Source organism: Desmodus rotundus, chromosome 3 (genome assembly GCF_022682495.2).
Source record: "Desmodus rotundus isolate HL8 chromosome 3, HLdesRot8A.1, whole genome shotgun sequence".
Taxonomy (NCBI): Eukaryota; Metazoa; Chordata; class Mammalia; order Chiroptera; family Phyllostomidae; genus Desmodus; species Desmodus rotundus.
In genome coordinates, this window is record NC_071389.1 from 147,426,050 (window position 1) to 147,440,170 (window position 14,121).

Sequence of the window (14,121 nt, forward strand, 5' to 3'; positions counted from 1 at the left end):
TTCTGTCCCAGGGACTATCCCAGAAGTTGGAAGGGGTAGAGACCCCTTTGGACTCTACACTCTTGGGTCTATGGCTTGAAGAGGAATTCATTCCTGCTCAGTATGGATGTGCCTTATGACTTCCTAGACAGCACAAATAAGAAGATCCAGGGCCAGAAGGGGCTATAGTACCCAGCATCCTCTCTACCTTCTCATTCTCCCTCAGCTGACCATGGAGGTCTTGGAAGGAAAGGTACTTTGGGCATTTGGTGCTTTAGAATCTGGGCGTTGGGGGAATGGTGGGAAGTCAGACTACTGTGGGCTTTCCAGTGGGGTCTAGAAAAGAGGCCAGTTGGGAGGGGAAGAAGGGCTTGGTAAAGGGGAGGATTTATCAAGGATCTAGGGCAGGGGTGTCAAACTCATTTTCACCGAGAGCCACATCAGCCTAGTGGTTGCCTTCAAAGGGCCAAATGTAATTTTAGGACTGTGTAAATGTAACTACTCCTTAACAGTTAAGCGAGAGCTGGGTGCTGCCACCTGGTAGAAAGAAGGTGCCAGGCTGGACAAAACAAGGTGGAGGGCCAGATTCGGCCTGCAGACCTTGTGTTTGCCACCTGTGATCTAGGGTTTTCCAGCGGCTGCAAGCCCCACGTCTGGACTGAGAGATGCTGCGATTGCAGACGAGAGACAAAGACAGACGTGCCTTTTCTCTGACAGCCTGTGCCCTGCTCCTTTCACCAGACCCCTGCTAAAAGTGATTGGAAGGGCCGGCTGATCTCTTCCATACCACTTCGTCCCCTTCCCCCACTGCAGCTTCCCCTCTTCCCTGCGCCAAGACAGCAGCCTCAGTGATATAACAAAACCTTTATTCTCAGAAAACAGGAAAAAAATAAAACCAAAACCAAAGCCAATCATTTCTATCTGGCCCTTGCCCCAGCCCTCCCACCCACCCACATATCCTCCTTTTGGGGGACCTGTGATGCATGCATAGGGGTGGGCACTGAAAGAGCCTGTGTTACTGGGACAGAAGGGAGTCCTTCTGAGTCTAGGTACCCTTCTCCAAGTTGACACCACTGCCAGCCTTGCCCACTTCCGACACCAAGAGGGAGGAGTTTTGCGGCAGTGCCAGAAAGGTTGCCCTGAAGTTCCTTGGGGAAGGGAGTGGCTGACTCAGCACCACCCCCATGGCCTTCGCCAGTTACAGCTCATCTTCATCCAACTTGGCAAGTCTGGCCTGGCAGAGTGGGGTGTTTGGAATTGGTGGAACTGGTGGAACTGAAGGAGAGTCACGAGGAGTCTGGGGGATGTCACTGAGGGCCTGAAGAAAGGCATAAGCTGGAGGATCAAAAAATTTAGGAATCCACCCTCACCCATTACTCTTTTCAGTGTAAGCCCCTATTGAAGCCACCTCCTGCAGGCATCTTAGCTGATCTGAGACCATCAGTTAAAGTGCAGGGAGGCGGGTAAGAGATGGGAAATAGGAAGAGGCAGACAAAAGGAAGGTGGTGAAAAAGGAAGGAAATGGGGGAGAAACATTTGGGGATCCCAGAACAAGAGAGGCCCTCCCCATTCTACCCTTACAACCAGGGAGCACCATTCTTCATACCTGTGTTTCCAGGGGCAGGGGGGCTCTGGCCAACTCCCCTTTGGGTAACAGCAGCAGGGAGGGGAGAGAGCCATTGACGGGTGTGTGTGTGCTGACCTGGGACCGGTCTCCAGGCCGAATTTTCCCAGGGCTTCCTACCCCAGGCCCTCCTGGCCGCCCCAGGCTGTTGGTCTGGCTCTCTCGTCTCTGGTACTCAATGGGAGACTGCAGTGCTGGGTCAAAGAGAAAAGCAGAAGGAGGGTTACCACAGGGAGAGGTCCTTTCCCTCAGGGCTCTGCTCAGGCCATCCTCCCACTTGCCCTCCCTCCAAAGCACTGTCAATCATGTATACTGGCCTTTAGGGATTCTGAGTTACTGATTCTTGACCTAGTAGTGGAAAAGTGGGAATAGGGACAAGGAGAAGCCAGGGTCAGAGGGCAGGGCTGGGAGATTGGGCAGTGAGGGATTCAGGAGGTCAAAGGGCTGAGAGAGCAGGTGGAGGAGAGAAGGTGAGAGCTTTACCATTGAGAAAGTCCCGCTGGCTTTCCAGGATCTGAGCCACTTGCTTGACCCAGGCCTGACTAACTGCAGGGTCTGCAGTCTGCAGGACATAGCGCTGGATCCCACCTTCTGGCCCTCTGGAGGTCAGAGCAAAGCGGCAAGGGTCACCTTGGAGGTTCCCCTCCAGTCCAAGACAGCTCACCTGGATTGGCAAATAGGAGATAGCACCCCCACATTCTTCAGGCCATCTGTGGTTCCTGCCCTCTCCAACAAATCCAAAAGCCGGACACCTTCTCAGAGGCCTCACTGCACCCCAGCCAAAAGCCCTCCCTACCTTGATGCTGCTCTTGTATGCATATCCAGGCTGTGTTCCACCTCGCACTCCTCCTCCCAGGGCCTCACTGAAGATGACAATTTGCTCAAAGAGGAAGACACGCCGCTCACGACCCCGGGAAGAGAGAAGCCCCCCAGCCTCGGGCTCCGTGACCCAGAATGTGTCCTGGCATAAGAGCTTCCCCTGAGCAGTCAGTTTGCCCTAGAACCAAAGGGTAGTGGTCTTCCAGCATAAAACAAGAAGAGAAAAGGGGCAACTTTCTCCCCGCTCCTTCCCCTGACCCTGCCAGATAACCATAGGGTCAGCACCAGGAGAGGACAGTTCCCCATAAGGACCTCCTGACTACTCAGGCTGGCTCGGAAGCGTGCCTGGCCTCAGGTTTCCTGCTCCATCCCCATACCTCAAACCCCCGCAGTCTCCCCAGGGTCATCATGTCGTTGCAGCGCTTGGGCACGATGCACATGACTTCCACAGCTCGCTGGGACACAGGAGAAGAGAGAAGCATCGTCATTATTGGGATGGAGCCACATTTTGACCTCAGACCAGGTTTTAATCCCCAATGAGCTTCCCCCTAAAAATCAAACAGCACTATACCACCCAAGGAGCTGGGGGATCCAGGAGACTAAGAAAGATAAGGTGTGTGTGATGTGCCCTGGAAGACTTAGAAGTCCTCACCTCCAGCTCTTCAGTATCCATCCCAACTCTACTATAATACTTGAGAAAATCCTAAGAGGTAAAAAAGAAATGTTCAGGGAAGGAATGAGGACGTCTTCAGAGGCTTCAGAGGCTTCAGAGGCCGTCTTCACAGCATCCCCCAAAGACACAGGTGAAGACCCCTAGGAAGTCTGGAGGAAGACTTAGGAACCCCAGGGAGATGAGTGAGGAAAGCGCTGTCCCAACCGACTGTGAGCCCAGGAACAGGCAGGTATTTCTGACCTTGAGCAGCAGCTGGTATTTCATGATCCTCTGCACTGGCTTGATGAGGAGGTCACTGAGCTGCAGTCGGTGCCCCAGCTGCTGCCGGAGCTCCTGGAGACGGGGACATGGGGTGGTTGTGCAGTCTGGAAAGCCTGCACATGATGGTTCTGCCCCTCTTTCCCCCAAGCACCTCAGCCACTGACCTCAAAGTAGCTGTCCCCAAATTCTGACACCACATGCTCTGATTTGGGCTTATTTTGACAGTATACCACATACATATGCAGCCGGCGCTCCTAACAGGTACAAAGTTTGAGAAAGAGCAGGGAGGATGAGGAGGGAGAGCACAACTGCACAGTCCCATCTCCCCCAAGCCCCACCCCCAGCTCCACCCTGTCAAGCCTCACATGTTTGATGAATAGCTGAGCCAGCCAATCAGGATCCTTCAAACACTGCTGTAGTTCCCCCAGGAAATAGCTAGAGAGATTCGCAGGAAAAAGGTAGGTCAAATATCCCCACCCGTGCAACTTAGGGCTGTCTGCCCCGTACTGACCCCCATGAAGCCTCTCCAAACATTCCTCAGGCAACAACAGCTCCTGGGCCATGTGTGGGACATCAAGACAACCAGACATACGCCCCTCCCCCTTTCTCTCAGGGCTCCGCCACTCACTCTCGATGCCACTCGTATATTTGCTGGATGTTTCCAAACACAATCCTGTCACGGCCTCGAAGACTATCCGGGATCCCCTGAGCAGCCATGGTGGCCATATAACCCTGTGGGAAGTTTGGGGTGGGAGCATGGGTATGTGGGGCCAGCCCTAGTGGGAACACCCCCTCCCCAGCAAGTCCAGGATGGAGAGGGGACTGGGAAGGTGGGACAGAGGAGCATCAAGGATGTCTCTTAAAATTAGCCCTGGGCAGATGAAAAGGGTCAGGCCAGGGCTGGGAAGGGAAAAGGAAGTTACCTCCACAATCTGCCCCAAGTCCTCCACATACATTTTCTCTGTCTCTACCAGTTCACTGAGGACATACCTGGGAAGAAAGCAGGAGTGCACATCCTTGGTTTAGCCGTGTCCTCCCTCCTGGACTAGAAGTCCCTTCATTACCACAGCCAACCTCAGAGGAAATGCCAATTCTCAAATCTAAAATGTGAGGGACATTTCCTCTGGAAGTTGTACAGTGGCAGGAGGGGAGAGAGGTCATACGAACACTTACATACTCCTTTCCAGAGCCTTCTTTTTCTGTTCCTCCTCACTCTCAGGGGCTTGGGACAAAGTCTCTTCCTCAGGTGGCTGAAAAAAAAGAACATCCAATAGTAAACAAATGGATGCCTGGTGGGTGAGGGGAACCACTCCAGACCATTTCTTCAAACCTTCGTCTTATCTCCAGGGCCCTCCAACAGTGTGGTCAGCAGGGTCAATTCTGGCAGCTCCTCTCCTGTGGCTAGAGCTGGTTCCAGCATCCAGTTCTAGGAGCCAAGGTCAAGTGCCAGAGGTCAGGGACAGTAGCTGTGTCTCTCCATTGACCAGTGACCCTCAACCTACCCTCTCTCCCCAGTGTCCTTCATGGATGCCCTACATTTTCCTGTGATGCTCCCTGCTTACCTCATATGGTCCAGCCTGGCTACTGTCTGCTTCAGTTTCCACACTGAGACAATGTTTGGAGTGATCCAACCATCTTCTTAGGCCACTGATGGGCCCTGGGGGGCCCGGGGAACAGGGGCCAGAGCTGAGGCCAGAGTCAGGGCCAGAGGGGGCAGCCAGGCCTGAGGCAGCTGAAGCTGAGATACTCCCCTCACTGCCAGCAATGGAATAGGATTCTAATGGGGTGGGGAGGAACAAAAGGGATGATAGATATTGCTCCAGCTCCAGACTCAGGACCCCTGGAAGCTCCCAGAGCCTCCCCTCTATGATGCTCAGCCCCTCTTCCCCAGGGCTTACTCTCTTGCCATCCTCATTTGAGTTGGCCCAGATAGAAAATTTCACCAGGGCGCCCTTGGAAGGAAGGAGAGTAAATATCTGGCTTCCCAGGCTTCGACCCCAGTTACACGTGGAGGTTCCCCCCTATCCTGAGCAAGGCATAGATATGGGGGTGGGGGCAGCCATCTGGGCAGACACTGGAAGCGGGGGTGCGGGTTGGCCATCTGTTCTCTTACAACCCTCCCCCTTCCCGTGGGTACAGACCATTTTCTGAGAAGGGGGGTATGAAGAGCTAAGAGCCCATCTGCCAACCCCCGGACCCCTCCTCCACAAATTGCAGTAATCACTATAATAAAAAGAAAAGACTTCTGCAGCCCACCTCCCCAACATGCACAAACCCCACAGAGGGGGCAAATGAGGAGCGCATCAGGGTGATCTCTGGCCCGGGCTCAGGGACAGAGGAGCAGCGATTTTTGAGAAAGCCGCTGGTAGACCCCTTCATTCCTCATTCCTCCATCCCCCTGTCCCTCTTCAGAGCTGAAGTAGATTCTCAGCAAAAGGGTTTGAGGGAAGACGCGGTTCTAGGCCTAAGGGGATTGTGGATGGGTTTTCCAAATGCCCAGTTAACTACAAGAAAGCCCTGCCCCTTCCCCAATTTCCTAAACTAGTTAGAAACTGGCAGGCAGAAGGGATCTTAGAGATCATCTATTAAGTATTTCCTGGAAAACACAGGTACAGTCTCCAGCTTCTAAATCCCTAAGGCCAGGGCAGACAGAAATCCTGAACCCTCAGCCCGCCCCCCATTCAACACTGAGCCCTGGAGACCTCACACTCACCACGTCCCCCCCGGGCGATGCAGCAGCCGCATTTTGCCAGCACTTTTCGGATCACATGGGGACAGGCACAACGACCCCCCTTGTGCCCCCCCCGCATGGCGCCCGGGCCCCCCCGAACCCCCCACCCGAGCCGGCCATGCAGGGGGAATCACGGGGGGCGGGGCGGGGTGGGGACCGCGCAGGGCGCGCACCCCCCCTCCCTCCTACCCCCGCTCCAGGCTGGGGGAGGGGGGGAGGGAGGGACCCAGGAGGGGGCGTCCAGGGGTAGGCGGAAGTCTAGTCTGGAGAGGGCTGGGGGCTCCGCAGAGAGGGCGGCGCGGGGCCCAGCCGCGGATCTGGGCGGGGAGGGTTTCCGGAACCCTGTCGGTGCGGGGCCCAGGGTCCAGATGTCCAGCGGGGAGGGGAGGGATGATGGGGGAGACTGGGCCGGGATGCGGCAGCCGCTCCAGCTCTGTCTCCGGCCTCTCGGGTTGGGGGTGGTTCTAGGCCCGGGCAGGGGAGAAGGTGGGGGCTGACTCCCCGAGTTCACAGGCGCTGCGCGGGTTCCGGCCGAGCGGCGAGCCGAATAACAGGCTCGGCCGCGGTGCCGCCGCGGGGAGGGGCTTCTGCGGCCCAGCTCCGCCCTCTCCCTCCGGTTCCCCCCTTTCGCCAGTGCCGGGTTCCCGCCCCAGTCCCCCCTCCCCCAGGCACCACAGCGTTCGTACTCCACGTCCCCAACGTCTCCGCCCCTCCTCCGCATCCTGGGCTCCCCAGCCCCGGCTTCGCCCTCCCGAAAGCATCTCGGGCGCTGACTGCGGAGGGCTGGGGTGGGGGGTGAGCCCAGTGGTGGGGTCTGCCCGGGTCGCCCCTCCGCCTCTGCGGTGGAGGAGGGCCCAGTGGACGCGGCTTTGGCCTGTGCGAAGATGTCCTGGGGTTGGGACTATCCCTACCGGGGCAGGGGTGGACGAGGCCCCTCAGGCGGGGTGCGTGGATGGGCAACACAGCCCAGGTGCCGCCCTCTCACTGGACCCTTTTTTCCTCCAGGCCCCGGGACTCCAGCCGAGGCTAATCACCAATTAAGGCGAAGTCCTGGAGCCTGGGCTGGCGAGGGGCCAGGGGTGGGGCGCGGGGACACTCCGCCTGCGGGGGCTCGGGGGCCGGCTGAGTGGGGGACTAAAGGGCGAGAAGAAGCATGGAGGTCTCAACGATTAAATGGGTCTCATGCAAATTAAATGTGAACCTTTATGCCCATAAGAGCATTTAAAAAAAAAATAATTCGCCACTTCGCGCAGGATGGCAAACTGTGCCCCACCCCACCGCCAGCTTCTTACCGGGCTGCAGAGCCCGAGCGGGGACCTCACGTTCGCGCTCCCCTCTCTGACCCCCCTCCGTACAGGCAGTCTCTGGCTCGGTCCCCTCCGGCCCTAGGGGGCTTCTCCCGGGGGGCTGCGGGGATAGAATGATTGTAAGGAATCCGCCCCTCACGCCCAGCCTTGACCTTCCCCTTTCCCCTGCTGTCAAAACCACATTATTATAAAAGGGTCGCCAAGACTGGAGTGGAGGGAACGGTTCTCCCAGAGCGTGGCTATGGCCCTCTTAATGGAACTCCTGGATTCCTGGGAGTGCCCCGCAAAATTTCTTTTTCCGTGTGACTGAGTTGTGGAATGCAGCCCTCCTGAAGCCCCCGAAACACCGCCGCACCCCACCGTACTCTCCCTTTCTTACCCCCTCCTGCCCGGGTAGGGCGCATGCGCGCAGCATGCCCCCCATGACCCCCAGTATCCGGTCAGTGCGGCCAGGGGCGGGGCGGTCCGGGGGCTTCATGCTGGACCCCTACTCAGCTCCAAGTTTCAGGGCCGAGGGGCACGGAAGCTGGGGGGCTCGGAGGCCTGCGTGCGTCCGGGGAGTTGCTGCTGACGAATCCGCCCCCTGCCCGGCTCCGCCCCTACTCCCACCCCAGCCAAACTTTTCAAAAGGGGTAGGGTTGTTCCTCCCTACAACCATAGTTCAACAACAAACCCCTCTTAACCCCGATTCCGATGTGAAGTGTGACCCGGGGCTTCACAGGGTTATTGCGGATCCCACTAAGTACATGCCGTTTCCCCAGGTCCTGTGCAGGCTTAGAGACTGGGGAGGCCCACAGGCACTTCTAGTCACTACCCCCTTCCCCTTCTCAGCAGGTCCCGCTCCCCACCCAGCCCCCACTGGTTCACAGAACAGAATGGGTGTGGCATAGAGTTGCATATTTTACTTTATTTTTATTAAGTTAAAAGCTACAGTTTGGCGGCGGTTCCAGAACAGGGTAAGGAGGCTCCTTATAGGGGGCAGAGAAGAGCAGGAGACAGACAGACAGACAGAAACAGAGACAGGAAAGGGCAAGGGTAACATAGATGGGGAATTGGTTCTGAATAACACAGCGCGGGCTCCGTGCGGGCTCACACCAGCTAGATTCCCCCTCCCCTGCACCGAAGTTCAGCAGTGCAGATGTACTGGGGAGGGGGCGGGGGTTCAAGACCCCTTCCCCTCACCACCTAGGTCCTTTCTCAGCTTAGTCACTGGCGCACAGCACATACCAGAAAAAGCCAAGGGCAATGGAGGGGGCAGGAAGACTGGGAGTATGTACAGGGGAGGAGGGAAGCAGAGCCTGAGGAACAGCCTCTGTCAGAAGGGAGCAGCTCACACTGCACTGACGCACTTGGCCCGTGGGGGACAGAAAAAGGGATTGCCCCCTCCCTCTTTAAACTCCTTCCCCAGTCAGACAGGTCCCCGACTGTGTGGTATGGGGGGCAGAAGGAGGAGAACAGAGGCTTCTGTTGGGTCCTAGTGGAGGAGAACGGCAGGGGCCTTGGCAAAGGGGATGTCCTTCAATCATCTGTGATACCCTTGGCTCTCAGCTCCTCTTGCACCCGGGTCAGGTAGGTGGGGTCCGGGTACCCAAACCTGGGAGCAATGAGAAATGAGGGTCAGGGTTAGCTGTTGGGCCTTCCTCATTTACCCCCGCGCACATACTCATCTGGGGACCCCCCTTGTGGCCCCTGTCCCTCCTCCCCTAGTGTAACCCAAACACAGAGAAAGGGATTGCCCCCTCCCTCTTTGAACTCCCAATTCTGCTTATTTTTAGTAGGTTAAGCTGGGTACACCAGGACCAGGTTAAATGTAGGAGAAACTGGGATGGAAGAGGTGGTCGAATAGTTTGGGCTGGTCCTCTCCAGCTAGGAGGCTCCCAGAGCAAGGGGGCTGATGTTATTCCCTCAGTGGAAATGGACAGAAGGGGAGGAGCCAAGTAAAGGGAAATGAAGGAGTGTCCCACAGCTGGGGTCCCCCTGTGCAGCTCGTCTTGTGGTGGATGTCGTTCCAGGTGATGACATTCGGTCTCCCTGTGGTCATGGATGTGCCAATAGTGAAGGTGAGACGCTGGTCAAACGCCTTTCGGAACAGGGTCAGCACCTTGTTGCCCTCGGGGCAGTCTGGGAGGTAGGCCACCCGTGTGGTGCCAGGGTACCGAACTCCTGGGTTTGGATGTTCAGCCTGGGAGGAGGGGGAGGCAAAGTGGACAGTGAGCGGTTGGGCATCTTAAGGTCATGATGCCAATGGAGGGTCACCCTGGCCAGCCTTCTGTCCGCACACCCAGCTAATGCTGACAGGGCAGCGACAGGCTGACAGCCTTTCAGGCCAGCAGAGACTCAAGGGTCTGGGCAGCAGGAGCCTGTTTCTGGACAAAGTCCTTATTGTTAAGAGGTTCCCTCTCCTGGGCGCAATCCCTAAGTCTCAACTCAGCAACAAACAGATTCTCCGAAGTGATGGAAGGTGGTTGGTCCTTACTCTCCAGATACCTCAGCAGATATGTGAAGACAGACTAATTTATCTTTCACCCTCTCTTCTCTACCTGAAAACACTCCCAGTGCTGCTTCCACTGCCTAACCTGTTCCACTTTCCTATTGCTCTTCTTTGGAGCTTCCTCCTCCCTCTGCAAAGCAGAGCTGGAAATTATTCTTTGTCAAGCAGGAAGACACCCATCGGCCCTTGACCACTCCTGCTGTAACCTTACACTGTCACCAAGGTTCTCCTCTCTCATAAATCTGGGGTGGAGTTCCACTCCTCACTCTGTTAGAAGGGTTAGACCCCTTCTTGCTGTGCCTGCCTGCGCCTGAGCCACCATCTCTACAGAATTGGAAATTGCATTTAATTCATTTCTCTGATACCTGATTTTCATGAGTGCCTTAGGGTTGTAGGGATGGAAAAGCTAGGCCTTAAGGGGACCTCCTAGCTTCGGAGCATTGAGTGCGAAGGCATACAGCAAAAGGCATGCAGTGGAAACAGAAAAACTGTATCACATCTGACAAACACACTCATCCTCCTCCAGCTTTCATAGGTCAGAGGAGGAGCTGGGGGAGGGGGGGAAACAAAGGGTAAGGGCAGGCAGTAGTCTCCTTACCCCCTGGACACCGGGCGGGAAGACATACTGGATGACGATGGTGCCGTACTTCTCATAGCTGGGCAGTAGGAGTGTGGAGTCCTTAGAGACCAGCATCCGCCCATTCTGGGGCTGGTTGCCCACCAGCTGCCCATAGAAGCGGCCACACATGGGGCAGGCCTTTTTCACCTGCAGGGCCCGGGTGATGCAGCCTTCACAGAACGAGTGCCGGCACTTCTCCAGTGTCTTGGCGTTCTGGATCTCCCCCAGACAGATGGGGCAGGTGCTCTCTTGCTCTTCTGCCTCCTCCCGAAGGCGGGGAGGGAGAGGAGGGGGCAGGGGAGGAGGAGGAGGGGGAAGACCCCGTGCTCCTGGGGGCAGGAGTGGGGCTGCTCTGAGAGGGGGTGGGCCTGGGCGGTGTAACTCAGGGTGTTCCCCCCCACCCCCCAAAGCCAGGCAGCCCATAAGCTCCCCCTGCCTCTGAGCTTTCTTCAGCTCTTTCTCTGCCTCTTTTAGCAGCCCCTTAAGAGCCTTCCGGGCCAGGTAGAGCCCATTGGGAGGGGCCGGGGGAGGGCCCTGTGGGGAAAGCTGGAGAACATAGATGTCAGAAGTTTCGCCATCTATGAGGATGGACACACGATGCTCCTCCCGAAGCCGGGCCAGCCGGGCTGGGGTCTCCTTGCTCAGGAAGTCCCACACAGGCTTGGAGACAGTCACTTTGGTCTTGCAGGTGCCTCCACAGGCTGCCATTCTGGACAGGACGAACGACACTGCCCCCAGGGTGAAAGGCACTCAGGGTTGGGGGGTCCCCGTTTGATAAACATCAGTGCCTCCTACTTCAGGTTTCTTTCCAACTTTATATTACCTCTGTTCTCTCAAAGTCCTACACCCAACTAACTCCTTCCCCAAGTTCATTTTTTCTCTCCTCTTCTCTTTCAAACCCCAGCACCAACTGAAGAGTAAGAAAGTTTCTATAACATTCTCATCTAAACCAAGCATCATTCTTGGTTCTCCTTCCACGCCCCCCAGGATCACAGAAACAACCTGCCCCTCCCCGCTATGGGTGAAAACTGGGTTCTGTAAAAGGGAGGGAGACTTTTGGACCCTCCTTTTTGCTCACTTTGATCCTGAAGAGCTTAGAAATGGCATGCAGGCTCTCTTTCTGTCCCTGCTCCCTACTTGTAGGTGGTGTGACCTGGTGGGTGGACAGGGAGAGGAGGGAAAGTGAGAAACCCCTTGCTCCATCCCCACATGCCCCAACCCAGCAACCCACATAACAGAGATGGGAACTGGATGTAAACTACTTGGAATGGGACTACTTGGAACACAGAATGGAGGAAACCAATTTAAAGGGGAAAGGTGCGGTTCCCTCAGGATACAGGTACCTTGAAAGCCCATGGACGATGACGGCAGCAGCAATCCCTCTTTCCACACTCAGCTGACCAGGACTGGGGGGAAGAGGAAGGGTAGAAAGTCACGATGACAAATGTTACCATCCTTCCCAATCAGCCCATAAACAAAAGAAAAACTCCTCTTCCATTTCCTCTCCCCTCCTGCCGAATCCCACCCCCCTAGCCTCTCCCCAAGTTGTTAAAGAAGGAATTTCAACATGCCAACTTTTCTCTTTTCTCCCTCGGCTCTGAGGCTCTCAAGAAAGTCCAGGGAACAGATAGGAGAAGTGAGGAAAGGGAAGCCCACACACAGGGAGGCCTTCCTTGCCACTTCCCTCAGATCACAGGGACGAGAATAGTTCCTGTGTTCCCCAGCTCCTCACTCTGCTCCACATTCCCACGGAATTCAGCCCCTATTGCTGGGGGGCCTTCCTAGAGAGTCAGCCGGGTGCTCCAGCTGAAGTCTGTTTGGGACACAAACTAAGTGGCAGCAGCCCCTAAAATAATGTTCTCACTGTCACCTTTTAAAGCCAGCACACCAAGTGCAAGCCTGTCAGCAACCTAGTCTGTATTTAGGGGGGTGGGGCTCTACTGGAGGAGTTTGATGTTCCCCTAAGTCTTGCCGTGCTCAGCTACAGAGGTGTCCCTTCAACACCTCCAAAGGCAGCTCAAATAGAAAGAGGGGCCATTAGCGTGACCTCAATTCCTTGACTGATCCTAAGGGGAGCAGCTCTGTTTTTGCCTTCATCACAGTCCCCTCAAGACAGATGCATCTCAAGATTCAGAAAGTGAAACTGGAACCTTTGAGCCTCAGCTCTCACGGTCTATCCAGGTGAAACACACCCCCCCCCCCCCATCGGAAGGAACCCAGGACTGAAGTGTTCTTAGCTCCAAGTCCTCCTGGCACAGAAAAGGGAGGCGGGGCCACAGCTTATGCTGGGTCTCTGATTCCTCTGGGGCAACCCAGGCTGGACACGGGGTCAGTCCCTCCCTCCGGACAGGGACTGTCAGCAGGGGCGGCCAGGAAGGACAAGGGTCCTCGGGGGCATCCAACGAAGCTGCTTCACCCCTCCCCCCACGACCTCCTGCAAGACACAACCCGGAACCAACTCCCCACTTCTCCCTCTCGCAAAGCCCCCAGAGCCCCACCACTGGGTGAGGGTGCATGTCGCACGATCACTGTCCCCAGAACCTCTAAATGGAGGCCAAGGCTGGGGGATGACAGAAAGAGGCTCCTCGGGGTGAAGGGCCCCCCCCCCCCCCGGGGCCGCGCGCGCGGGGGAAGGAGGCGGGGAGGGGGCGCAGGGGCAGCAGGAGAGCACGTGAGGGGTGCGAGCGGGGTCCGGGGGGCGCGCGGTGGGTGTGGGGGGCGCCGGGCTCACCTACCTCTCGTCAGCGCCGCCATTGCCGATCACATGACTGAGGCTGTTGCTGGGATGACGGCCTGGGCCTTAGCAACAAGGGGGGGAGACCCCGAGAAGGTGGCGGGGGCGGGGGTGACTGTGAAGGGGGTGCAAACTGAGGGAAAGAGATGACTGCACCGCCGCCCCCCCTCCCCCCCGCAGGTGCCAATCACCGTTTCCTTTCACCCTCCTATCCCGGAGCCCCTGCCTGCACCCCCAAACAAAAATGGAGGCTCCGTCCCAGGCTTTGGAGGGAGTGGCGTCGTGGAACTGGGGGTAGGAGGTTAAATCCCTTCGAGACGCCACCCTGCTCGCCACCCACTCGGGGGCCCTGTCCCTTTTCTTTCCCACCCAGCTGCGTGGCAGCTTTTGGTAGCTGGTGGCGGATGGGCGGGCGAGGAGAGCCGGTCTAGGTAGATGGGGAAGACGAGCGAATTGCTGATCCTTATGCTAGCAGGGCCTTCGAGGAATAACATGGGATAGGGAAAAGCACTGGACCTAAGAAACCAACCAACCACAGGAGTAAACTATTCCAATCTCCTCCCTCAGCTCTTGCCGTTTTCTAGATCACCTTCTGTGACCCTCACCGCCCGCTCCCAGAGGGGTAAGTTGGTAAGTGCCTCTGATTGTTTTCTTTCCAGAGATACTGAGGCTGGAGCAGAATGGGGAGAATACGTTTTTTAAAAATGCATTAGGGTGGGGGTGGTGTCAAGTCTGTGGTTCAGATAGAGTTAAAAATTCTCAAAGAAAAAAAATAATAAAGGTCTGCTCAGTTTGCTTTCCACATCAGAGCCATCTCCACCCCCCGTGCAACTTGCTTCCCTGGGGCCCCATCAAGCCAGGTTTTTCCACCAGCCAGACCTCA

At 56.6% G+C, this 14,121-nt stretch overlaps 2 protein-coding genes across 6 annotated transcripts; both read right to left on the minus strand.

The window, feature by feature from the left end:
• Window positions 1-831: 831 nt before the first annotated feature.
• ARHGEF25 (Rho guanine nucleotide exchange factor 25) lies at window positions 832-7,972 on the minus strand. Of its 4 annotated transcripts, none has more exons than XM_024576291.3 (16): window positions 7,774-7,972; window positions 7,380-7,494; window positions 4,919-5,133; window positions 4,687-4,782; window positions 4,530-4,606; window positions 4,280-4,346; window positions 3,985-4,088; window positions 3,722-3,791; window positions 3,521-3,610; window positions 3,336-3,428; window positions 3,075-3,125; window positions 2,800-2,877; window positions 2,400-2,600; window positions 2,087-2,267; window positions 1,586-1,797; window positions 832-1,297 (listed from the first exon to the last, which is right to left on the minus strand). In XM_024576291.3, exons 1-16 carry the CDS (start codon window positions 7,870-7,872, stop codon window positions 1,178-1,180), a joined length of 1,869 nt encoding a protein of 622 aa, XP_024432059.2. In that variant the 5' UTR covers window positions 7,873-7,972; the 3' UTR covers window positions 832-1,177. The 4 variants fall into 4 exon arrangements, with proteins under 4 accessions (XP_024432059.2, XP_045040672.1, XP_045040673.1 ...); XM_045184737.3 differs by having other exon boundaries at window positions 1,682-1,797; window positions 7,774-7,965; XM_045184738.3 differs by lacking the exon at window positions 7,380-7,494 and having other exon boundaries at window positions 7,774-7,938.
• A 309-nt stretch (window positions 7,973-8,281) lies between these two features.
• Window positions 8,282-13,707, minus strand: DTX3 (deltex E3 ubiquitin ligase 3). 2 transcript variants are annotated; one of them, XM_024576435.4, is made up of 6 exons: window positions 13,240-13,707; window positions 11,848-11,910; window positions 11,583-11,657; window positions 10,484-11,213; window positions 9,359-9,576; window positions 8,282-8,988 (listed from the first exon to the last, which is right to left on the minus strand). In XM_024576435.4, the coding sequence occupies exons 3-6, from the start codon at window positions 11,609-11,611 to the stop codon at window positions 8,913-8,915; spliced, it is 1,053 nt and encodes a 350-aa protein (XP_024432203.1). In that variant the 5' UTR covers window positions 11,612-11,657; window positions 11,848-11,910; window positions 13,240-13,707; the 3' UTR covers window positions 8,282-8,912. The 2 variants fall into 2 exon arrangements, with proteins under 2 accessions (XP_024432203.1, XP_024432204.1); XM_024576436.4 differs by having other exon boundaries at window positions 10,484-11,232; window positions 13,240-13,705.
• Window positions 13,708-14,121: the final 414 nt, after the last annotated feature.

What these genes read in the sequence shown, in the direction of transcription:
- ARHGEF25 (XM_024576291.3), bottom strand. Translation starts at nt 7,872, where the DNA reads ATGAAGCCCCCGGACCGCCCCGCCCCTGGCCGCACTGACCGGATACTG. An exon ending in ACTTGGGGCAGATTGTGGAG is followed by an intron (nt 4,089 to 4,279) that starts GTAACTTCCTTT and finishes AACTTCCCACAG; the next exon opens with GGTTATATGGCCACCATGGC. An exon ending in ATATACGAGTGGCATCGAGA is followed by an intron (nt 3,792 to 3,984) that starts GTGAGTGGCGGA and finishes GAATCTCTCTAG; the next exon opens with CTATTTCCTGGGGGAACTAC.
- DTX3 (XM_024576435.4), bottom strand. Translation starts at nt 11,611, where the DNA reads ATGCCATTTCTAAGCTCTTCAGGATCAAA. An exon ending in CTAAGCTCTTCAGGATCAAA is followed by an intron (nt 11,214 to 11,582) that starts GTGAGCAAAAAG and finishes CGTCCTGTCCAG; the next exon opens with AATGGCAGCCTGTGGAGGCA. An exon ending in TCCCGCCCGGTGTCCAGGGG is followed by an intron (nt 9,577 to 10,483) that starts GTAAGGAGACTA and finishes CCCTCCTCCCAG; the next exon opens with GCTGAACATCCAAACCCAGG.